At 41.7% G+C, this 24,902-nt stretch overlaps 1 protein-coding gene across 1 annotated transcript in view; it reads left to right on the plus strand.

Annotated features, from left to right (window-relative positions):
* LOC306799988 (sodium channel protein type 5 subunit alpha-like) overlaps positions 1-24,902 on the plus strand; it is a 210,369-nt gene that overhangs the window by 116,942 nt on the left and 68,525 nt on the right. Inside the window, 2 exon segments of the mRNA XM_079301701.1 lie at positions 118-474; positions 21,035-21,496. Coding sequence (XP_079157827.1) covers positions 118-474; positions 21,035-21,496 — 819 coding nt within the window.

A 24,902-nucleotide genomic window follows, 5' to 3' on the forward strand; every position in this document is an offset into this window, starting at 1 on the left:
GTACCACACACACTGAGGCATTTAACATCTTTCACGTTTTACTCCCTTTAATAATTCATTGGCTGAAGTGTCTGATGCTTCTGTGAGCTGACACTGTTGTTTATGTTCTGTTCACAGCTGCGAGTTTTTAAGTTGGCAAAGTCCTGGCCGACCTTAAACACACTCATTAAAATCATTGGGAACTCCGTGGGGGCCCTTGGCAACCTCACCCTCGTGCTGGCCATCATCGTCTTTATTTTTGCCGTGGTGGGAATGCAGCTTTTTGGGAAGAGCTACTTGGACAATGTGAAGAAGATAAGCACGACTGGCAACCTGCCACGGTGGCACATGAACGATTTCTTCCACTCCTTCCTCATCATCTTCCGGATTTTGTGCGGAGAGTGGATCGAGACCATGTGGGACTGCATGGAAGTGGCTGGGCAGCCCCTGTGCCTTCTGGTCTTCTTGTTGGTCATGGTGATAGGAAACCTGGTGGTGAGTTCTCAAGATGGTTTTGTGTTCTTTTTCTTCCTTTTCTGGTGGGCACATGCAAATGAACCGTTTTGTAGTCCAGAAATGGCAAATCTCACATTGCACCATGATTTTAATTCAATGAACCGAGTTGTCAGCAAGAGAAATTTGCTTTATCCCAAATACAAAGTTACATTACTAGTTAACTAGTTGAGAATGAGAGCTTGCTGGGTTTTTTCAGAAGAGCAGATGTTTTACTAGAAAAAAGGCACATTGATCACAATGATTTTATTTCTTGGGCCCTTCATGGGGCTGAAGGCATTCCTGACCTGTTTTCTGTACAGGTGTGAGTATCACCTCAACCATCCCTGTTTGGAGACATATTTATATTTCCCTTCACTCCTGGCCCAGAACACACAAACCTTACCACAGCACAGTGCCTTTGAGCAGAGTTTTGAACATCTCAAGCCTGCATGTTTTCAGAAGCTGCTAGTTTTGTTTACAGTCACTGGCTCACTTGCTATTTTTTTAATAGACCATCCCATAAGCATGGCTTACATAAGCTCTGAACCTATTAAGAGTGAATTATATTTCCCTGTTGACATCTTAAGGAGAGCTTTGCTGGCTTTCAGTCATTGTGGAAATGCTTTGCCTGTTCAGCTTACAGAGCATCTTTGACATTGTGGCTCTAATGGCCTTACTGTTTATGTAGTGAGTTGTTTAATAGTAGATGCTGCTGTAAAAAAAAAAAAAAAATGTTGGGTTTTGCTACTGATTGCTTTTAGTGGTTGTTGTGCTTTTAAGTACCCAGTGTTTTGGTTCTCAACTGCTGGGGTAGAAAAGTTCTTCAAAGAGCTGATAGAAAAGCAAAGTGTGTTGCTTTGTTTACATTAACTTAAATTTTAACAGTTATTTTCACACTGAAAATGTTGATTGCAAGGGCAAGGTATATTTTTTAGTTTTTTTTTTTTAATAAAAGTCAAAAACTTAAACTGTGATTACTCAGAAAGTGGGAAATTAATTATGTTTTTATCTATGACTTACCATTTCTATAAATTTTCCTTGGAATTACATTTGATTAGAAGACCTGGGGCAAAATATTGCTTTCTTTATTTAGGAAAAAACATTATTTATTATATCTTTTAGGAGAGTTTAGTCTGAGATCTGGAAAGTTAATCTCCCTCTGCCATTAAGCAATGTGTTCTGTATATGATGATGAAAGCTGGAAATAATATGTGTTAAATTCTGGGGGAAATGTTAACATTTGAAATATTCATGGATTATTAAAAGATGTGAATTAGCAACATCTGATACCCTTAGATATTAACACTCATCAATGTGCATAAGTTCTGTTAAATATTAAATCTGGCTCAGCAGAGACTGCATTAACATTATCTAAGTATATTTAACCTTCAATGCTCAAAAAAAAGGCTGTCCCAGATGTAAAATCAGATATTGAAAAACTCTGTCAGCATGGATAATCTGAAGTTACTGGTCAGCTGAAAGAAAAAATTGCTAGGTTTACTCTTTTCAGCCAACAGTTCTGTAAGGATGTGGCCAAGACTGCAAAGAGGAATGATTCTTGTGTTTGGGTCACTCATAGAAAAATTTTTTAAAAAAAAAGCAAATTATTTATAGGTGATGAAGGTGGTAAAAAGAACAACAAATTCTGAATCATGAGACTCATCCAGTGTCAACATGGAGATGTCATGATGTGGATTAGCAGGTAGAGAGGAGGTCATCCTACACCTCTGGCATCAGCAAAATTGTTGCTTTCTTCAGCAAGAGTAGATTGAGCTCACCAATTCACTTACTTGCATAACATCATCAAACCCAAAAGTTCTGGTAACTAAAATGCACCAAAAGTAAAAACACTCATATGTGTAAACTTTTACCTGTATCTCCATTGCCATCTGTGCAATCAGAGTCTCTTTTTTAACTTGCTGAGATCCCTTTTCCTTCTCTGAGTTTCAAGACTCGGTTCTGATAAAGAATATTATCCCGAGGTTGTATTTCATTTGGACTCTAAATGTTCCATGTTATCTGGAGGCATGAAGAAAATCTTGGTGTAGCATATCTGTAGATGCATCTAAATGAAATACTTTTATCTGTCACATCTGCCATATGGTGGTATCTGTGGTCACTTTCCCAACTGCAAGGCTGAGGATTATGGAGCAAACTTGCAAGCTGATGTTGAAATTGTTACAACCACTGCAATTCTGTGGTATGTTCAGTGATTCAGTTTGCAGGTCTTATCCAGCCCTACATAAATTCAAAGGAATGGTGGAAGAAAAGCCAGGAAACTTAGTAAGTGCCATGGACAACATCATGTTTTAGAGCAGTCCAGTCATTGAAAGGAATTTTAGTATATCCTTGGTCTTTGGGTTGTATTCATATATCCTAAAAATGTCTTGGACAATTTGTGTGCCATGCCACACGAAAACTATATTTAAGACAGGTCAGCTGAGGAGTGAATCATCTTCAAGGAGCTCAACTTTTCAATATAGTTGGGAAACAATGTGCTCTGTAACTGTCCTTTGCACAATAAAGCTGTGCTGCTATTGCCAGGTGGCATTTCAGAGTCTTTGAGGAGGCTTTAGAAGGTAAAGCCAAACCAGACAGATCATAAGAATTTTTCCTCATTTCTAGGAGAGAGCTTCTGAAATAGCTAAGTGAATAATTATGCTTTTTGTTAAGTTTCCAAAAGGTCTCAACGTGTTTATAACCTATGTTACTGAAGTGAACAAGGAAAATCAGCAAGACAGGAATTATTAAGGTGATGGAGGAGAATTAGGGTCACAAGGCAGGTCCTGGTGCCCCCTGCTCTGCTGGTGAGAGTCAATGTGACACCAGCCACTTCTCAGGGGACAGCTGTGTGTGCTGGGTGCTAGCAACGTGCATGAATAAAAGTGACACTTCATCATGGGCAGAGCAACCTCCCAACCTTGCTCTGTGTGTGACACACACTGGCCAAGCCACACTTTTAATCTCTGGTGGCCACCAGGATGAATTTTGGGTCCTGCCAGAGTCTCCTGAAGTGCCACCGAGGGAAGGACAGGTTGATGTACTGCAGAAATGCACTCACTGTCTCTGCTCCTGCTGCAGCTGGGCTGTATGAGCCAAAAGCATCTCAGTGTTAAACCACAGAGCTGATGTGCATTAACTGCCCTTGGGGCTGAGATCTGGACTGCTGCTGTCCCATTCACACATCCCAGCACATCCACCCCTGCTCCCCAGTCACCACAAGCTGGCAGATCACTGTTTCATTTCTGTGGTGGATCTTGCATTGCTGGAGTCACAAGCAGGTAAACATGTAGGGTCTGTAACCAGGAAAATGACACCTTCAGAATTTTCCTTAAACACAAAATATAAGAATGGAATTCCTCCTTTAGGATCAGTTCTAGCCTTTTTTTTTTTTTTTTCCCCTGCTGTCCACTCACTCAGGAAAATATTGATGACATTTTCTGAGAACACAAAGGTGGAAGCACCACTAATTTCTAGGGTATTGCACTCCCCTGTAGGCAGGATTGCATAACCATTATTGAATTAATGCATGATGCATGGAATTATGAAATACAAAGTGTAAGGTCATGCACTCAGCCCTGTTTAAATATTTATGTTATGGTCCAGTAGCTTACCTACAGAAAATGTTTGAGAGTATAGGTACCAGTTATTGAGCATCTACATCTGAAATAATCACATGGAGATGCCTTTATAGTCAGATATGGTTAATGGAGTCTGTGAAACCATAAAATATCTTACCACCCCAAAAAATCTAAATATATCAGACTAAATAGCCCCTAAAACTACTTATTTCTGTCCCTGCCATCCTAGGAGGCAAACTCAGCTGTAGAAATCCCCATGTGGCTTGATATGCTGACCCAAAAGGACCTTCTGGTCCTGTGTTTTCCTATGGTAATTCATTGCCTGGCAGCAGAGTTGCTCAGCAGGGTTTGAAGTGCTGCTCAGATGAGATTTGAAGTGACCACTTTGGTTAAACTCAGTGGAACTTTTCTCTGAAAAAGTCAAATGTGCCTGAAATTTGTCTTTCTATTCTGCTTCCACATCTCAGAAAGCCTTTATGGATGTTTTTTCTGTTATAATTTGGCCCATGAGACAGGTAGATATATGGAAATATTACATTCTTTGGCTGGAGAGGTTTGTGCCTGCCTACATGCTTTTTCTACAAATCCATGTAGGACAGATCCTTCAAGAGGTGTTCTGGAAAAGTCCCATGAAACCTCCATCAGGTTAAAATCAGTGGATCCTCAAACTGGTCAGCAAGAGATCTTCATTATGAGTCATTCACCACCATCTCCCTCTTGAACACACAAAGTCTGTTGATAAAATGTGTTACCAGAGCTGTTCTGACAGACATACAGTTCTGCAGCCAGGCAAGAAAGAAAAATCAAGTTACAGGGTTTTGAGCAGCCTGGTCTAGTGGAAGGCTCCATGCTCGTGGCAGAGGGGTTGAAAATAGGTGATTTTTAAGGTCCCTTCCAACCCAAATCAGGAGATGATTGTATGAATGGGAACAATGCAGAACTTCTTAGTGCTTCCACTCCATCCTGTTCTTTCACAAGTCTCCCTCCTGACCATGGGAACATTGTCCTGAGCACCACCAATGCAACCTGGATGGGAATAATGGCCTAGAAGGAGGAAAAAGGCAAGAGAGATGAAGGATCATTTAACATGGATCCTGGCCTGACAGATGTGCAAGAGAGAGATTTGGGATTGGGAGGATTGTTTGGGTAGGGAAGAGAAATGACTACAGCTTTCTGTGAAGCTTAATCTATGAGAAAAAATTCACAGCAACTCCCTGCCCTGAATCACTTTCCTAAACAACAAACCCTAAATAATATAAGGTGTCACTGGGTCCCATGTGTCTATCTGGTTTTTTTGCATTGTTTGCTGAAGTTGCCTTTAGTTCAATGTTTAGAGTCAAGAAAACAGATCAAAACCCACAAAAGAGGGAGTTGTAATGTGTAGTGTGCAAATGTATGAGACAGGGCGGATATTTGGATTGCATGGTCTTCAACAGGGGGGCTTTGCTTCTGTATAAACCACTTTCTAGAATTAATTACTGAGTGTCACTAATTGAGTACCACAATCTCTAATTGAGGAACATCAGAGTGAGTCTTTGTGGCCACCTGTGAAGGAGAACTGGTAGCCCACCCTGTTGGAATCCATCAAGTGGCTGGTTGTGTGGGAGCTGCACAGGTCTATCCCACCTGGAATATTGTGATCAGTGCAGAGGATGCAGAAGTTTAATAATATGGATCAAGATGATCTTTTGCATTTGCCCCCAGTGCCAGAAAATATCCCTGAGCACATTTAATTTATTAGTGTAGGAGTATCCATAAAGTCCTGTCTCACTCAATGCTGATGCTTCTCCATCACTGCAAATTTCTCAGCAGATCATGACTGGGCTTGAAAGAGGCTTATGGTAATGTCAGATTTTCTCTTTGTTTAAATGAAATGGGTACAGAGAACTATCATCATCCCTTGTGGTAAAACCAGAAGTAATAGCAAAATAGCATCTTTCAGGCCTGGGTAAAAGTGGATTACAATTTTACATTTCAAGAGCTCAGACAACCAAAGCATATTAGGATGGTCAAAGGTGGTCTTCAGATGGAGATTTGTATTTCTGCCTGACATGATAGGGCTGTCACTGAGGGAAGATACATCAAAACCCCAATGCTTTTAAAAGACAGGAAGCATTAAAACAGGGAATGTCAGTGTAAAACTTTTAAAGGGATGATAAAGGGTTGTTTTACCCCAAAAAGTACAAGGCCTCTTTAATTCAGATTACCTTTGTCAATAAATGAATGAAAAATGGAACTCTGATGACATCTGATAGCACTTTTTCAGCTATCTCCTTATTTTCTTTTCAAATTATGTACAAATCTAGAATACCAAGTCCCCATTTTTGCTGTTTTTACAGTCTATCCCTAGAGAAATTCTTAACTCAAGGGTTCCAGCAAGACTTGCTGCCCTGAATCAAGTAATTATTTTTTCATTTAATGACAAACATGGCTTACTCATGAGGGCCACTGAAGACATCCACTGTGTGAATAAAGGTTAATCTCCTTGGAGGAAAATGTAGTATTTGTATTGCATCTAATAATTAATATAAATGAAGTGGAATTTTAAAATATTGTGTACCTTTTAATTGCAAATCTAACTAGGTTAGATCTGCTTGCTGGAAATTAAAGCAGGTTTGGGAAGAAGGTATGACAGCCAAAATTACAACATTTAGGGTTTTGATTTTTAATTTTTGAATCACAGTAGAGGTCTGCAGTGTCCTCAAGCTTTATGTGTTGTACTTCTACCTCTAAGCACATACTCTCCTTGGGGTCCATTCTTGCACAGTGGAAGGAAGAGAGGGAAAGATGCAGCTATGTGAAACTCATGGAAAAAGAGCTTTTTGCAAGGAGCAGGGAAGCCATAGGTGATTTGAAGAGAGTTCAGGCTGTCCCAAGTCTTACATGAACACTCCCTCCCCTCTCTCTGCGCCCCAATGCTCATGTCCTGGATGCTGCTGTTCACCTGATCTGCTCTTTCAGCAGCTCCCAACATTCTGGAAATATGCATTTGTGTTTTGGTTAGATCAGCTGAGAGGCCAGCAGATAAACAGGCAAGAATAGGCGTGTCAGGAGCAGTCATTGTCAGGAGAGACAAAATCTGCAAACCGGCGAGCAAAGGGCACGTGGGGAGTCAGGGAGGAGGAATGATCAGAGAGCTGCAGGAGACATAATGAGGGCTGGGAAATACTGGCAACAATACTGAGTTTGAGGGTCCTGCAGAAACCAAGGGAGCCCAAGGGATCATTAGTGAAAAGTGTAATTTTTAGTGTCTCATCAGCTTGGACACTTCGGTAAGGGAGGTGAGTTCCCTTTCCTCAGTCACGCGTGGCTCTGCAGGAGAACAGCCCAGAATCCACAAACATCTCAGCTGAGAATCCATGAATAAACTCAGCTGGGGACACAAGGAAAGTGGTGTCAGAACAAGTGTCAGCATGTCACCATCCTCCTTGCTTCTCCTCATTTGGCAGCGGGATCATTTGGTGTGGTACCTGAGAGCCCAAACCTCGGAGGGAGGCAGCTAAACCCCAGCACATCTCCCACCTTCTCCCTTCATAATTTCCATGCCTGCTACCTGGAAACTCTGTGTGTCCCAGAGCAATTCCAGCTATTTGTGTTCCCCATTATCCATCCTGTCTTGAGAAGTAGTCGATGCTTTTTGTCAAACATCTGGCTGTATATGCTAAAGTATCAAACATCCTCAGGGTTAAAGAAATGTCCACCAGAAACAGATGGCATTGTCTGATGCTTAAAAAAAATAAATCCTGACACCAACCATCAATCAGTCCAGTTGCCTCTGATGGCTCCTAGTACAGATAGAAAGCCTCCATCCTCTTGTGTGTTACTTAAATACAATGTTTTTTCTGACACTCCAGGCTTTAAAAGCTGTAAGATTTACCAGTACCCACATAAATATCTAAAATTTATTTTTATTGGGTGCATATATCCCACCCCCATATGTAACACCAGATGCTGGTGCTAAAAAGTCTGGGGAAATTAACCTCACTGTATTTATGATGAGCCATCAAAGACTGCTGGGTTTCAAAAATGCCATTCTATGATAGATTGAGTGGAGTCTATCCAAATCTGGGAGGTTTGGGGCTGCTTCACCTAAGATATGTGAGGGAAATGCACCTGAAAATAGATGGGAGGAGTGACTACTTTCAGAACCTGCTTCTAAAAAGTAATCTGCTTCCTTCTGTTACTTCAGATTTATGAGAGTCTCTACCCTGCTACAGGCTCAGTTGTTTCTTCTGAGGAGTTTCCTCTTCTTGGCACTCAGTGACTAAATATGAGCTTGCATTTTGTGTTAGGGGACAAGTGTGTTTTCAAGGTGTTTGTGTTGATATATGTTAAAATCTGCCAATTTTCCCTCTGCAATATTCATCCATAGAAAGGCAGATATTTGAAAATACAGCTAGCTCAAATCCCAATAGAAGGTGGCATACAGAAGAGCGACCTTTTGCTTCTGATGCACTCAAAGGAAGCTGAAAACAAAAAGTGGACTAAACCTTTTTTTATATATATATTTTTTAATGTATTTGTGACATAAGGAATTCCCAAAGCAAAAATTCAAAGCAGATTCATTAGTGGACTGTGACAGATTTTGGCATTTGGTGCAGATTCTCATTGGTAGAATTATAAATATTGCTTCTTGATCTATAAATGAGTCACTGGGATATATCAGAGAGAAATAAAATCTGTTAACAATGCTAGTGCTCTTCCATAGGCATGTATATTAGGGAATACAAAACTATCTTCCATTAACCTTTATTGGTGTGAGGTGTCTTGAGGAAGAAGAATGGTGATACATTAATTCAATCAACTCAACCCCTCGGAAACCATCCTCATGCCTTTTGTTCTAATTGTGTTTCCAAATCAAAGATATTTCTCTAAAAATATTGTTTAAGCATTGACTTCATTATATGAACTACTGACAAGAGGAAATATTTTTAATAAGATACACCATGTGTATGTTTTATGCTCTCATACATATTTTATTTGTGAAGATTCTAGTGGATTCTTTGCTGAGATTTAGTTGTATTCCAGGGGGTTAAAGGAGAGCTAAGTTATCATTTTGGAAAACTGCATCCCTGTTGATGTAGTAGGCATCAACAGGGTAAACCTACCCATTTTTTGTACTACATGTGGCCTTGATTAATTTGTAAGTAGAGGTTTGTCAGTGGTTAAGTTCTTGCTAATAGCTGGGTATTTATTAAAAATCTAGAAGGCACTGAGTCAAATTTAATTGGGCAAAAGTGTGCAAAGGTAGGTACAACTAAATGTGTCTCTTTTTATTAATGTCACAGTGTGAGTTGTCTGGATGTCATTGAAAGGGTAATAACAACAGAAATATCCTTAACATGTGCAGAGGGGAAGGAAAGATTTTAATGCTAAAAGAGAACAGGTGGTACAAAATTAATACATTATTCACTGGTTCTAAACATCTTATACTTTTGTCTGAAAAAAAACAACTGTTACAAATATTATTTTTCATCACCAAAACTAAGCATTGAGCTGTTTGTTCTAACAGTTGCCTCCAGAAATATCTTGTTTAAAAGAATATGAGAAACAACCAGTGAGTCATGGCAGACTTAGCCTTCTTAGCAGGTGTATGATATTTTAGAGACACTGGAATTTACCTTTTCCATGCACAGTGCAAATCCATGTCTGGATTTCTCCACCCAGCATATACGTGGCAACATGGCCTGGTTTATCAAGGAAAAAATGCTGAATAATTTGGAAAACAAATGTATTACACAGCATCAGACACCAATTTCCTGCCTTTTGGAGTCTTACTGAACAGTAAGAAATTCCTGCAGCCAAAAGGGTCCTGCCTTTGGTCTCCTGCTACCATTCCACATTTCTTCATCTTTCTGAAATCCCACTGGTCTGTGTCTTACTGTGTTAAACTTCTCTAAATTCAATAAACCCACTGACCAACACTTACTGAGGAGAATCTCCAACAGATATAGATCTACTTCATCAATTTTATATTATTGCAAACAATACAAAGGAAAGGAGAATCAAACCTATTGATTTTTCATCTCCCTTGTAATTTTTATATCTTTGCTGTTATTTAAGTCCCTCTTTTTCTATTTCCCTGACTGCAGATTCATGTGTTAATGTTTTTTCCTATTTTGTTTGGGTCATCCTTAGCTGGAACCTTTAAATTACTTCTAATTGAGTATGAACCAAAAATGCCATTCCTGTAATTATCTTCCACCTAAAATATATTTTCTACCATTTTGGTCTGTTCTGGCCTTCATTGTCCTGGAATCAAAGAGCACTCTCTTGCTCCTTGTGTTGCAAATTCTCTTGTAGAGGTGTTTCTTCCAGGAAGACTTCCATTTTCCTTCTCCCCTCCTGTAGTTCTGTCTCCCACATCTGGACGTTGTTCCATCCCATTTCTGGGAGATTCAGCAAGTGCAAAGTGCCTGCTGAAGAATCTCTGTTTGAAAACACAGGCAGGTGGCTGTCCTGGATTGAAGGACAGGTGTCTGTCAATAAAGGCAGAAGCTTCTCTTTCAAATGGAGAATGTAAACCCCCCTCCCTACAAATTATTATAATTTTGAAATTAAGGGGCTCTCAGGCAAAGATATGGGAATTAGGAATAACAGTTCTTTACTAGGAAAATTAAAATGGAAATGCAGTATTACAAATAACAATCCCAAAAACACTGCCAGAGTCAGAATCCAAGCTGACACCCATCAGTCAGTCAGGGTGGTGGCAGCAGTCCCATTCAATGGTGGCTGCATCCTCCTGCAGTGGCAGATGTGGTTCAGCTGCAGCAGTGCTCCTGGAGAAGGTGCAGTTTCCTCTGAAGCTCCAGGGATGATGTGTGAAGGTCTGGCTTTCCTCTGGAATCCAGTGGAAAGAAGGTACCTTGGTGTCCAAAATTTCAGTTTTTATCTGGGTAGGAAAAGCTTGGCTCCTCCCCTGGCTGGAGCATCTCCCAGTGGGATGATGGAATTTTATCAGTCATGCACTGGGACTCAATGGGCCAGCAGCAGATGATATCTCCTGGAGGGAGGATGGGCTGTGGGAAGATAAAGATGATTGCCCAGCTGGTTTAAAGATGGCCCATTAGCAGAGAATATGTGCCAGGAGATCAGGGTCACTGCCCCACCCGGCTGCAACAGATGGGGACAGAATTCACATTGCTGGCCACATCCTGTATTGCAACCCAAGACAGTGGCTTCATCTAGAAACTGAGGCATGAAAACAAACATTATGAGTGTCTCCCCTCTGTCCTGGTTAAAGCATTCCCTGGTCACCCCATCCCAGCTGCTGCCTGGGCATTCAGGGAGCAGCCCTGGCTGGGGAGAGCAGCCACAAAACCATCCTGGGGTTTCTGCATCCTGTGGGAGCAGAAATCAGCTGCTTGCCCTTAGGATGGGAACAGGCTTTGGCTGGTCTTTGTTTACTACTCAGATGCAATTTTTAGATCATAAAGTGGCCAAGCTGCCTGGCTCTCAGTTCCTGCTTTTTCTGTAGCAGACTGGCAGTGATAATAAACCCCTAGAAATGTTCTTAAGGACAACAGACATCAAATTTCTTTGCCTACCCATCTTGCACTTAAAGTTTTTAGTAACCCCAGTTCCTAGGATTTCTGCCAGACTCCCAATATACAATTAATAACTAAAACAGTTTTCAAATTTGCACATCAGCGAAATGCCTTTGTGTTTTCTGATATAAGAAGGAAATCAGAGATGAGGTTATCTTACCTGGAAAGAAGAGTTTGCTTTGATCATATGGTGGAGCACAGATCTGTGTTGAAGGATGCTGGTAGCCAATCCTCCCTCCTTGGAGTGCTTTTCTTATGTTTCTAGTAAGGATTCTCTGAAAAACACAGCTCAGAGCCAGCTTTATCCTGTAGGATAAGGACACCCACCTCCTTCCCTTCTTTCACTTGGATACCTCCCTGGGGATTTAGGAAGCATTAAGAAATGTGCAGAATTAGCCACAGCTGGGATCCAAGGGGGTGCCCTGTCCATTGAGGACATTTTGGGACCCAGGAGCAGGTGCTGGCAGGTGAAATGAGTCACTTTTTAGGACAGCACTGAGGTGTGTGTGTCAGCACCTCCCACCCTGCAGGGCGTGGCTTTCATTTTGGAGATGTAACCAGCACCACTGCTGCTAAATCCTCCTGTTTTTTAATGAATTGTGGGGGTTTGCCCCACTTCTGAACCGTGGCCTGTGAAAGCCACAAGCCCAGCCATGTGCTGTGAAGGCAGGAGATTTCATACTGTGCAAAATTACTGGTAGAAATCTATTTTGGAGCTTTTCTGAAAGAAGGCTTCCTGGCTGGCAGGCAGTTCTGTCACTTTGTTCTGCCCTTCCAGGAACCTGCACTTGCAAAAGGCACAAAATCAGAATTTCCTTACACCTCCCAAATTCACTGTGGAGGTATCCTTTCCACATTTTATTTAATAGGAAAATGTGATTTTGTGGTGGAACTCAAATTATAATATTAAACCTGGGAAATGGATTAGAAAGTAAGATTTTTTAAAGGAAACCATGTTCTTTCTGAAATTAAAAAAAAAAAAAAAAAAAAAAAAAAAAAAGGAGGGGGAGAAAGAGAAAATAAATAATTTCTTGACTCTGATTTAATTTTCGAGTCTCTGGGCCTACCCTCATGCTGACTTTCATTTGGTGTAATATATTGACCACAGGTAGCCATTACTTACTGTGTCTGTTATCACTGGTTTTCTTTCAATTTTACTCTGTTTCCATGTGGGGTTTTCTTATTCTTTTGGTTCTATGTGGCTTACCTTTCCCCAGATATTTTCTGCCATGTGTGAATGAGAATTATCTCTTTCCCTTATCCCCAGACCTGACTGCCCAAGGGACATGATGGCCTTGAGATAATTGAGGGCAAAAATTAGCAGATCCTTGGTCACAAGTGGGAGTCCCCCTCTCTTTGGAGGAGTAGGATCTGAATTGTGAAAGGATGACTCCAGGGATCTTTCTCTGCCTGGACTGGGCTGTGTTCTCCACATGACCCCCCCTAAGTTTAGGCTTGGTGTGATCTTCTGCTAAAAGCTGCAAAGCTTAAGCATCCAAAATTAGAGGGTTTTTCCCTGTGTCTAGTCATTGTATAATGACTGGTAGAGCAGCTGTTATTTGCATGCAGCCAGTGAAAATATTCCAGGATAATGCAGGTGTTTCTCACTGAGCATCAATCCTTGCAGGGAGCAGCAACAGCAAAGACTCTCCAGTGTGTTCAGTCAGCCCCAGACTGTGCAGTCTGTCCTCTCTGATTGTCCTGACATCCTCCTCAGCAGGACAGCCAAACCTTTTTGTTGGCTTATCAGAAGGGGAATCATCTCTTGGTTTGCAAACAATAAACTTTCCATCATTTCCCTAATGTTTTTGGGGCACATTGAGCCTTTAACATCACAAACACAGCTGGTTTTACTGGGAAAGTTTTCAACTGGACTTGTCTCACAGCACGTTTTGTCTGTCTAGACAGTGGTTTGAGAAGTCCACAGCAGCTCTGATGGAGCCCTTGCTACTCTGGTGAATTAATGTTGTTTTGGTATCTGATGAAAAATCTGCAGGAACATGTTTGTTTTTATGCTGTGGCTCCAGTAGTGGAAAGAATTTATCTGACTCCACTCACCATCTCTCCCTCCTCACATATAACATTTGGAAACTTAGAATTTCAGATCAGAAAACACTTGCTTTCCAAAGACTCATCTTCTAACACTTCTAAGGGACATAGAAAAAAGATAACACTGAAAGTCATCAGCTACAAAAGAAATCTAAGTTCAATAGTTCTTGACCAGATTTGGAGTGGTACAATTTGTCTGCACAGTTACATGCACGTAGGTGGATAACAAAGGAAAAATCTTGGCAACATGAGGCAACCACCAGGTTGTGCTAAGAAGTGTCACAGGTTGCCTCAGATTTATGTTTCCAGGACTGTGTTTCAAGTGACAAGGACACAAGCACCTCGCTCCAACAGCTTGTGGGGTGCTGCAGGACCTGGGGATGGGGACAGCCAGAGGGTACAGGTTGGTCCCTCCTCTGTAAAGTGATGAGAACAGGGCTGAGGAATCTGCCCCATTAATTACAGATACTCCTTTACCTCTGAAGTGAATTGGGTGATCATTCCCCACCCCATCAAACACAGGTGAGCACAGCTGCCATCCAGCATCCCTTCTCTGCCCTGCACTGCTCAGGGACAAACAGCTGCCACAGAGACACCAGAACTGCAGGGAAACACAAAGTTCAAAACCTGAAGAGGAGAATGGTCAGTAAAACCCCAGCTTTACTGTAAATACCACAAAAACTTTCAGGGTAGGGGGATCTCACCCCATTCCCAGAGTCTGCCTGAAGATGGCTAAAGCTGTCTCAGCCTCCCTGCTATTTCTTCATAGACCAGAGGTAAAATTAAGCCTTGTTCTCCCCCCTTTTTGGGTAAATAGAAGTCATTCACATGAAATTGCTGAAATTACAGCCACTTATTGCATATGAAATAATTATTCTTACCATATTACTTACATTTTTTCTTTCCTAAGGAGAACATCCGCTCTCATTACCAACATGAAGTACTTCAGAGATTTTACTAAGGAAATAGACTGCATTTGCTGTGTAGTTCTTATTAAAATTCATTTTCTTATATTTAAACATACAAACCACTTATTTCACCTAAGAGATTAATAAAGAATTGATGAGAAAAAAATTCCTGTTGGAAGAATTGGTATTCCAGAGGTACTACAGTGCCCCACAACCCTCCCATCTGCAGCTGCTGTCCTGCTTGTGGGTTCAAGCACTTTCCACTTGGCAAGTTGTGTGGCTTCAAAGAAGAAAATTTGTATTCCCGTTTCCATGTGCTTTCCTAGTTGGTCTTGGGCAAAAAAAATGAAGGAGATCAATTATGCTCCAACCTGTGCTCACCCTCACTTGCCCCAGGCCACAGGGACCTCTTGCCAATCTTGTGGTATTATGATCATTTTGACAGTGAGAAACTAAGATATCAGAAGAATGGGATTATGAGATTGGCTGCAGGATAAAGAGAAACTGGGCTGGGAGGATATAAGCTTCTTATCCAAGCACAAATAGCTGAAAGAATAGGAAAGGGAATATAGAAAATGACTGATCATGTAAATTGCTTTTTCCAGGAATACTCTCTCTTAGTAGACTTTGCCCTGGGATGAAAACATACAAAGGGTTGGAAAATACACTTCCAAGGAAAGAAATAATCCTCCAGAGAGACTGAGTGCATTACTGACCTATTACTGCAGATCTCAAACTTGCATCTAACACTTAGTGCAATGAAAGGCCCTTTCTGAGCAGTTTTTCTTTGCAGTTTAGTGGATTTTGCTGGAGTAAGCAAAATACAATAATTGGTTCCTTTTTGTTAGGCTTGCTAGAAAGTCTCCAAAGAACAAACTTTCTTTCCCATCTGTGCTAGCCAAAGAACAGTGCAGATGTCCATTGCTATCCATGAACAAGGAAGAAAATCAGATATTTTCACAGGTCAGAGAGTGCCTGAAGAGCTTCTTGCTGATCTGTATCTACCAGGCAGGTGTATGGGCTCTGTTTTACCCACAATAAAAAAAGTATTAAATGAGTAGCTGATGATCCTGGCAGGTATTTCACATGAACTCTCAGGCCTTTCCTATGCAGCTGAGTGACAGAAGTGACAGTGAGCTGCCACAGGGTTACAGTTTGGATTAATGGTTTGCTTTTTGTGGTAGATTGCACTGATAGGGGTATTCTCTGCTCTGGACCCTGTTGTTACAGCAAAACCTGTTTGGCTGGCTCCCAGGAGATTTCCACAGGGAAACAAGATGTTAAACCCCCCCTCTCCTTCTGGGGGACACCAGTGAGGGTCCAGGGCAGTGAATGAAGTGCTGGATCAATTCACAGGAGCTCAGGAGACCTGCACACTGTCTGACTGAATGAAAGTTAAATACATGAAGATTTATATTGCTCCACTTTTGCCAAATCATGGTAAATAAAAAGATGGAAGGGAAAGGAAGTAGTCTCATGCTTTTGTTCCAAAAGTATTTTAACTTCAGCAGCAGATATATCTGCAAACAGGATTTGATGAGAAGGTGTCATCTGGATTGAAACTGTCAGATTTTGCCCCCTGTTGACACAAAATGAGATGATGGAGCTGAGATATTCAGACTACAGCCTACCACAGCAGCACACATGCTCCCAGTCTCCACCAGCAGTCCCTGCCCAGAGCTTTTTGGGGAGTCTGTTTCCTATGGGTCCTTCCAGCTTGAGATACTCCATGATTCTGTGTGGTTTATTTGACCTGCCTCTACCTTTAATCCAGATCTGAGATACAAAATCCAAGCTTGCTTAGTCTTCAGTGGGTACTGCTCAGCTCCTCAACATCCCCTGGGATGCCAGACTGTCTCCATTGTCTACAGACATCCTGGGAAAACTCCAGCTAAGCACCTCAGGGAGGAACCTGACATAAGGCTGGATTAATCTGATCATTTTTGCCTTATACTGGCACAACCAGAGTCACGAGCTCTGGAAAAGGCATTAAAAGTGAGAAGGTCAATGAAAGCATGCTGGATTGTCATTAGGCTAAAAGCTTAACATAATTATACTAAAAGAATTTGGGGATCTTTGAGTGCATCTGTCATTTGATTCCCAACCTCAAAGACCAAAAAAACACCTGCTTTCAGTCTGGCTGCTCAGTGTCACTGGAAAGCAGATTTCTTTTTAAGGGGATCCACATGGATATACAAATCTGCCATTGCTTTTGAAAACTGAGGTAATCTTTAGTTTGCTTTTACTTAAACTTAGAGCACTGTGTTAGCAGCCAGGAGGGCTGAGTGTGGAAATGTGGTGTGTCATGGGTTAGGCATATATTTTTCTGGAAAATGCAGTGTACAGTGAAATGTGGGGATAAGTAAACATAAAGTGCTTATTCAGCAGTTCATTCTGTTTGAATGCCCAGCAGTGCAACTCTGAGGTTACCTGCTCATAAAGGAAGCAGGGAATTATATTTGAGATTTATTTTGGGCTAAAAGCATGAAGTGCAAATAGCTCTTTGTGCAAAATGTCACCTGCTTTTCTGGGAAGCAAATAAGATTGCTTTAAAAATCCGTGGTAAATAACAACACTAAGGATGCTACCACCTATTACATATACCTGCAGGTGCATCTAGACAAATATATCTAATGTATATGTGCAGCTTGATGTCTGAAATGAACACAGAAAACTGAAACAAGGTGTTTCAAACCTCTTGTGAACAGCAGAGTTAATGAAGTACAGGATGAAATTCAGCTTCAGGTAATGAAATTCCTGTGCACACGTGGATTTATTCATGTATGGAGATGTCTGAGCTACCACTGCCCTGCAGAGATCTAGGGCTGGACTCACTTTTGCCTGAGGACCACTGGGGGTACTGCAAGTTATCCCTCCTGGCCTGCAGCTGGACACAGCTCCACAAGTGTGTCCCTCTGGGTAATTGTCTGAGGATGGCTTGGGCATGGAATGGTCACTAGTTGTATTGGCAGGTGCATGTAGCCCTGGCACAGTCACTATGGTCAGTCTCTATTGTCCACAAGATGAATTTCTGATTGAAGTCAAGCTTAGGTGAACCATTAGACCCTCAGGGTTTGGTGTCTGAGGCTGGAGGCAGCTGCCATCCTTGGTGAGCAATTCAGTCCCCTAAATTTGGCCAGTCTGCCTCCTTCTGCAACACACTGGGATGGTTGGATGGCAGCTGGAGTTTTGGAGGACACACACCTCCTGTAGGTCTGATATCTCAAATACTCTCCAACATCAGCAGACACCTCTGTTAAGGTAATGAATTGTACCTATAGAGTCCAGAACATTTTTATTCTGGATTCCTTTAACCCTTTCCTTCCTCCAGCTGCTTCCTCTTACATACACACATGCTTATTTTCAGGACACTTGTAGCAATGTGGTTATCCCTGAGACCTCATCCTGCTGTCAAACTGGGTTGAAAATGGCTAAAGGGGATCTCCTTCCCTGTTGGGCTCTCACCTTCTTGGCTGCAAACCCACTGCTCTGGTTTCAGGCAGCAATACCTGTGAGTGGGGTGTGAAAGGAAAGGTTGATTCCACCAGGCCAGCACAGTGATGACAGACCCACACAGGCTGCCAGTGTGGTGGACCAGCTAAGAAACAATTAGCTTTAATCTCACTTTGCTTTAGAGCAGGGCAGTGCTCAGGGCTGTGATGGTTTATTCAGAGGTTCATAATGGACAGGGACATCTGCTGTGCTACCAACTGCTTTTGTTTTTTAATCACAGTGATTGCAAAGGGTACTTTACAAAACAGCACTGACAGGGCACTTCAAACACAGCATCATCAGAGTGATTAGGACCAGGTTTTCAGAATTCTGTCCCATATGTTCTGAATATTTGAAATAAGAGGCAACAGGGTTAGGGGATGATAGCAAAAGATTGTGGCTCTTTGGTAAGTCCCAGTTAAATAGAAGCACTTTTTATGCTGTTTAAGTTGGTCTAGCAGGTGTTATCAACTTAAAGGACTATCAGAAAGAGAGAAGTCAGGGGGCTTACAGGTATTTCTGGCAGCATTAAGAGATCACAGAGAAAATACCTGCACAAAGTCCATTTTATTGCTGTAAATGGCAGGAGTGCTGCAGCACTGATCTCTCCTTGGCAGAACCCAGAGCTGGCACCCACCCACCTGGTACAGACAGCAGTTGAGTTGATACCAGGCAATTTGGGATTGGATTGTTTGGGGGTAAATATATTTTAGCTGATATTAGTTTGAGTCACCTTTGCCCTGTTGCTGTCATCCCAAGCACCCACCTCCAGTGTGAACTTTTTGCCCTGATAAATCCAGAACAAAAGCTGTAATTTATTTCCTGTCAGACCATGAGCAGATGTAATGTTCAATATACAGCAACTGGTGACCAGCCTGTGAGATATATTACTGGGGATGACCTTTGAGAAGAAGCTGGTTTAAATTATTGGATATAATGGTACTTAATTGGGACAGGGGTGTAATGAGAGGTTTAAACCATCAAATATGTCACTTAAATGCCTAGTTGTGTCTAATCTTGCCACACACTGACAGCAAAATTAGAGAGTTCTGAAGTGGCAAGAACAAGAGGAAGGTAACTCACAATCTCAAGTTCGGTTTATTTTTTTTCATAAACTTATAAAACTCTTGGAATAGCTTTTTTCCTGACTAATAACAGCATTTTCAGGAGCAAGCCTGTTTCAGGAGTGAGTCCTGCTCATATCTGGCCACAGTAATCTGGTTGTGATGGCTTGTTTTAGCCTGGAGGGAGAAGTTTTTGAAGCTATATGACCTCTGAGGTGTTTATTCACAGTCACAATAGATTTCCCTTATGGCCCGGAGGATATTTAAAGCAAGACTGTCTGTGAAAATGCATACAAATGTTTAGAAATGTTTCCAAATGTACAATTTGGTTGAAGTGCCTTGCCTATGTACATCATTGTCATAGAATCATAGAAGAATTTGGGTTGGAAGGGACCTTTAAAGGGCACCTAGTCCAAGCCATTGCAGTGAGTGGGGATATTTTTAACTAGATCTGGTTGTTCAGAGACCCATCCAGGCTGACTTAGAATGTTTCCAGTGATGAGAACCTGTACCTCAGCCTAAATCTAGTCTGAGACTCCCCTCTTTTAGTTTAAAGCCATCTCCCCTTGTCATATTACAACTATCCTAATAAAAAGTTGTCCCCATCTTTTCTATAGACCATGTATATGCACTGAAAGGCCCACTGGGGGTGGGGAGGGGGGAACAGAAAGTGAGAGTGTGTTTCTGCCCCTGATGTCAGTGTTTGAAAATGCCTTATCTTGGTTTGAAGGACAGGCATCTCCCAATAAAGGCAGAAGCTTCTCTTTCAAATGGAGAATGTAAACCCCCTCCCTCCAAATTATTATAATCTTGAAATTAAGGGGCACTCAGACAAAGATATGGGAATTAGGAATAACAGTTCTTTACTAGGAAAATTAAAATGGAAATGCAGTATTACGAATAACAATCCCAAAAACACTGCCAGAGTCAGAATCCAAGCTGACACCCGTCAGTCAGTCAGGGTGGTGGCAGCAGTCCCATTCAATGGTGGCTGCATCCTCCTGCAGGGGCAGATGTGGTTCAGCTGGAGCAGTGCTCCTGGAGAAGGTGCAGTTTCCTCTGAAGGTCCAGGGATGATGTGGAAAGGTCTGGCTTTCCTCTGGAATCCAGTGGAAAGAAGGTCCCTTGGTGTCCAAAATCTCAGTTTTTATCTGGGTAGGAAAGGCTTGGCTCCTCCCCTGGCTGGAGCATCTCCCAGTGGGATGATGGAATTTTATCAGTCATGCACTGGGACTGAATGGGCCAGCAGCAGATGATATCTCCTGGAGGGAGGATGGGCTGTGGAAAAATAAAGATGATTGCCCCAGCTGGTTTAAAGATGGCCCATTAGCAGAGAATATGTGCCAGGAGATCAGGGGCACTGCCCCACCTGGCTGCAACAGATGGGGACAGAATTCACATTTCTGGCCACATCCTGTATTGCAATCCAACACATGCCTGCAGACTCCTTTTCCTGATGGAGTCAGCTGTAATTAGAGGGAATTCCATGATGCTGTTACAGTGCCACAGACTGTTGCTGTTGAGGTGGGTGTGACATACACATAGACACACTACATTTCAGAAGGCTAATGTCCCATTTATTGCAACAACCAGCTGTCCTTTATACCCTCTGCAAATTTTACACTTTCCTCATTGGTTACAAGAGATCAACATAACGTTCATTGGTGCAAAACCACCCACACCTCTGATTTTCACAAAACTTTTCTAAAAATACTTTTCCCAGATGCAGATTTTCTTTCCCACTTACCTCATTCTTCTCTTGGTCTCCAGGCCAACTGCCTTGATAGAATACCTTCCCATTATTCATTAACCCCCTCTGGCTCACAGCCCAGCTGTAAGCTTCTCCAGACCAGGTGAGATGAAACTCCTTTAAACACATTTAAAACCCACCAATGTCCTTTTAACTTTACTCATTCCAGGTGCTCAACCTGTTCCTTGCCTTGCTGCTGAGCTCCTTCAGTGCCGACAACCTGTCGGCGCCGGACGAGGACGGGGAGATGAACAACCTGCAGCTCGCTTTCGCCCGCATCAACAGGGGCCTCCAGCACGCCAAAAAAGCCGCCTGGAGCTTCTGCTGCAGCGTCCTGAGGCACCCCAAGACCACTGCTGAGAAGAAAGCCATGATGAAACTCGCTGCCCAGAATCCTGGAGCCCTCAACAACTGCGTGAACAGCCACACCGCCGCCGAGCTGGGCAAGGATGTGGAGAACCCCAAGGAGAATCACGCCGAGGATGGAGGGAATAAAAGCGGAGAGAAGCGCCCAGCTATTACAGATGATGATTTTATGACCAATCCTGACCTGTCCATTTGTGTTCCTATTGCTGTGGGAGAGTCGGATATCGAGGAGGAGGATGAGGAGCAGAGCACAGAAATGGAGCAGGTAGGCAATTAAAATGTTAATTTCAGCTTATTAAGACCCTCTCTGTTCCCACCTTTGGTCTGGATCCATGGCTAGTGATGCAAATGTCCTATGGCCTAATCCTGCCTTTGATATGCTGCTAACTTCAGAAGAAGTTACAGACACATATCCAAGAGCAAAATTCAGTTTCCAACAAGAGGAATTTCCTTTCTCTGTATTCTTTGTGCTTGTCTAGATTATTTCTTCTAACCAGAGCAATTAAATCCTTTCTCACACAGCAGACTGGTTCCTTTCCCTTTCAGCTGAATCATGGGAATGCTGCAGAAAAAATCTTAGGCTAGAGGAGGATTTTTCTCAAAATGGGCACATCTTGGTTTCATTTGTGCAACAAGAATTGACGGCCAAGTAGTTATTTTTAAAATACAATAAGACAGAGGATGATATGACAAGGCACCAGAGAAAGAGAGAAGATGTGTTATCATTTGTATTCTGACAAGAGAAACAGTTATTCACCTGCTCTTTGGTGTGACATGGCAGATTTTCATTTTTTTTCCAGAGCACTCAATAGTAAAGGCTGAAAAATTCTGTGCAGTTTGAAGTGTTGTGTGAAATGAAGAAGAAACATCTTCAGGGGAATGCTTTTCTTTCTCTCTTTCTCCTCCTCTCCCTTTTCTACCAGCTTTATCTTTTGGCTCCACACACCATATCTAAGCAATATTTTCCAGACCCTCCAGCCTTGATCCAGCACCTTCTGATGCTGCTGAAACCAGCAGAGTTCAGCAGGCACTGGATCAAAGCTGCTGCCTCAGATCCAGCTGTCAGGAGGGATCCTCGGTCCCATGGTTGAGGGGAAGAAAGCTTGAAAGCAAAATAGTTGTTAGAGAAGGAAGGGCTGTTGTAAAAAAGCTCCAAGGAAGGACTCTGTGTCAGGAGTTGGGCACAAAACGGCTGCTAAAATTTAATTTCTGCTGCTGTGTTGTGGAAATCTCTTCAGTGTCAGTGCACCACCAAAAATGACCACAATGATCAACTCACTGGGGAGTGGAACTGCAAGAGGTCAAAAAACTTAATCACCAAGCTCCACTGTCCAAATGGAAACCTAGGTAACAAAAAGACAAGTCTGCAATTCTTGGTAAACACTTTTAGGGTGGGTTCTTTTGTGTCTGTTCAGGGACTATTTTATTGAAATGATCTGTGGATCAGTGTGGGTAGTATGAATAATATCTAGTTTTTCTCTTTGAAGTCCTTCTCTATTCCCTGGCTGTATTTGAACCAAGAAGCAGAAAACATTCAAAAAGTGAAGTAGGAATGCAGTGGATGAAGAAGATAATTGGAAAAAAAAAGAAGTAAACTTCATGAATTGAGATAAAGAGAGTTTAATAGGAAAGAAAAAAAAGATATAATAATAGTAGTGGAACTAGAATATGCAAAACAAGTGATGCTCAAGGTATTTGCTCCCCATATTGATTGATGCCAGGCAGGTCACAAGCTCCTGGCCAGCTTTCCCCCCAGTTCATATATTGAGCATTTATTCTCATTCTCAATCCAAAACATGGCCCTGTACCAGCTACTGGGAAGAAAATCAAATCCCAGCTTAAAGCAGGAATGTTCCTTAGTATCACGTGATCTGTAAATATTGCCTAGTGTATATGTGGATGATACTGTAAAATATGTTTAATTATGGAATTCTGGGTTTGGTGATTTTTTTTTTTTCGTCTTTAAAGACGCCCTCACCTTTCTGCTATGTCTGACAGATGGTAACAATCTCACTCTTTTAATTTTTTTTCTTTACACTGAAAGCAAAAGCTTGTTGAAACTTTACACTCGAGTGTCCATGAGGTCTGGAAGTGTGTGCCTGTGCATGCTCAAGATAAATAGTAACATTCACAATTACAAGACAAATCCCAGCATAATGCATGGAGAGCTTGGGATTTTTATGCTTAATGTGCTTTAAAAGTGTAGAAATGCAGATTTCTGTTTAGCTGCACTATGTGCTGGTGTGTAAATTAGTGGAAGAAACAGGTTACCACCATTTTATTCTGTAAATGTGAAATCAGAGCTTTGCTTAGATCTATTAGAGTCATGAGAGAAAGAGGTGATGCAAAAAAACAGGCATTTCAGTGAAACAATATTATGAATAAAAGTTGATTTGGAAATATTAAGAAAACTCTTAATAGTTTCAATAAGATTGAAACGTCATCATGTATAACATTGAGGATTCAGAGTGATACAAAATAGGGGAAAACAAAACCCAGTAGGAGTAGCAAACCAAGATAAGCTTTCCACTGAATCTTTTAATGAAATTCTCAACAAACATTAGAGGAGCATTGTCACATTACCACGAGATATTTGGATTGCAGTGAAATAATGTGGTTCACTGCTGGCATGTGCATTAAACAGGAGGCACAGAGTTGAGAAATGAATTAATTAGCTTTGTCATTAGTGCTTTCCAGGCTTGGACAAACAGCTGCTGCAGGTCACTGATGTTCCCCTGTGCAGAGCCCTGATCAATGGTTTGCAGTTTTTATCTGCAGGTCTGAGGGGTCTACTGCTGGAAAGGTCCAAACAAGTGAGTTCATATATCCAGAAAGCAATTTTAACAAATTCCTAGAGGGGAAAATGTCTGTGTACAAGGCCTTTCCAACTCAAAAACTCAAAATACATTGGCATAATAAATAAACAAAAATAGGAAGAAGCTTTACAGCAGAAATAATAATTGTATGATGAGCTTTGCATTTGCTTTTCTGCAAAACCCTAATAAGTTTGCACAGCTGTAAATATCTCCAAAAGAAGCAGAGCCTTGAGAAAGCAGATGCCAACAAATCCAAAGATCTGTCAGTTTTACTGGTGCCCATTCCAAAGATGTACAATCTCTGGACTCAGAGAAAAATTCTCTTGATCAACATGTGGGTTGCTGCAGAAGAAATTATTGTATCTGAAGGCTGATATGAAATCCCAATTCCCTGGATATTGAGTTGTGGGGCTGACCCTTTTACCAAGGACATCCCTGTGGAGAATAAACTTCCTCACTCACTGCCAAATCTTTAATCCTGCAAGCCCCAGCTCCATGGGTGTCCTTACCTCCTCCCCTCCAGGATGTCCAGGATAACCAGATTAGAGCTCCCAAAGGAAGAACAACATGAACAAGAGCAAAATTTGCATGATTGCACTGAGAGGGCACAATTAGGGTGAAGTATCATTTTGTGCAGAGGGCATCACACAGAAACCAAACAAGAAATACCAAGAGTATGCTAAACATTCAAATCTATTCCAACTTTCCCCTAATTACAATCCATAATTTTACATATTTCAATATTTTAGTGTGTACAAAGGGAATGTGTATGTGCATTTGCTTCTCAGGAGAAGACAATGTACCCTGCTTCCCTTTAAAGTTGTTGGCTTTAAAGTTGTTTGGAATTGAGCAGCC

Source organism: Erithacus rubecula (genome assembly GCF_903797595.1).
Source record: "Erithacus rubecula genome assembly, chromosome: 3".
In the NCBI taxonomy this organism is placed as follows: domain Eukaryota; kingdom Metazoa; phylum Chordata; class Aves; order Passeriformes; family Muscicapidae; genus Erithacus; species Erithacus rubecula.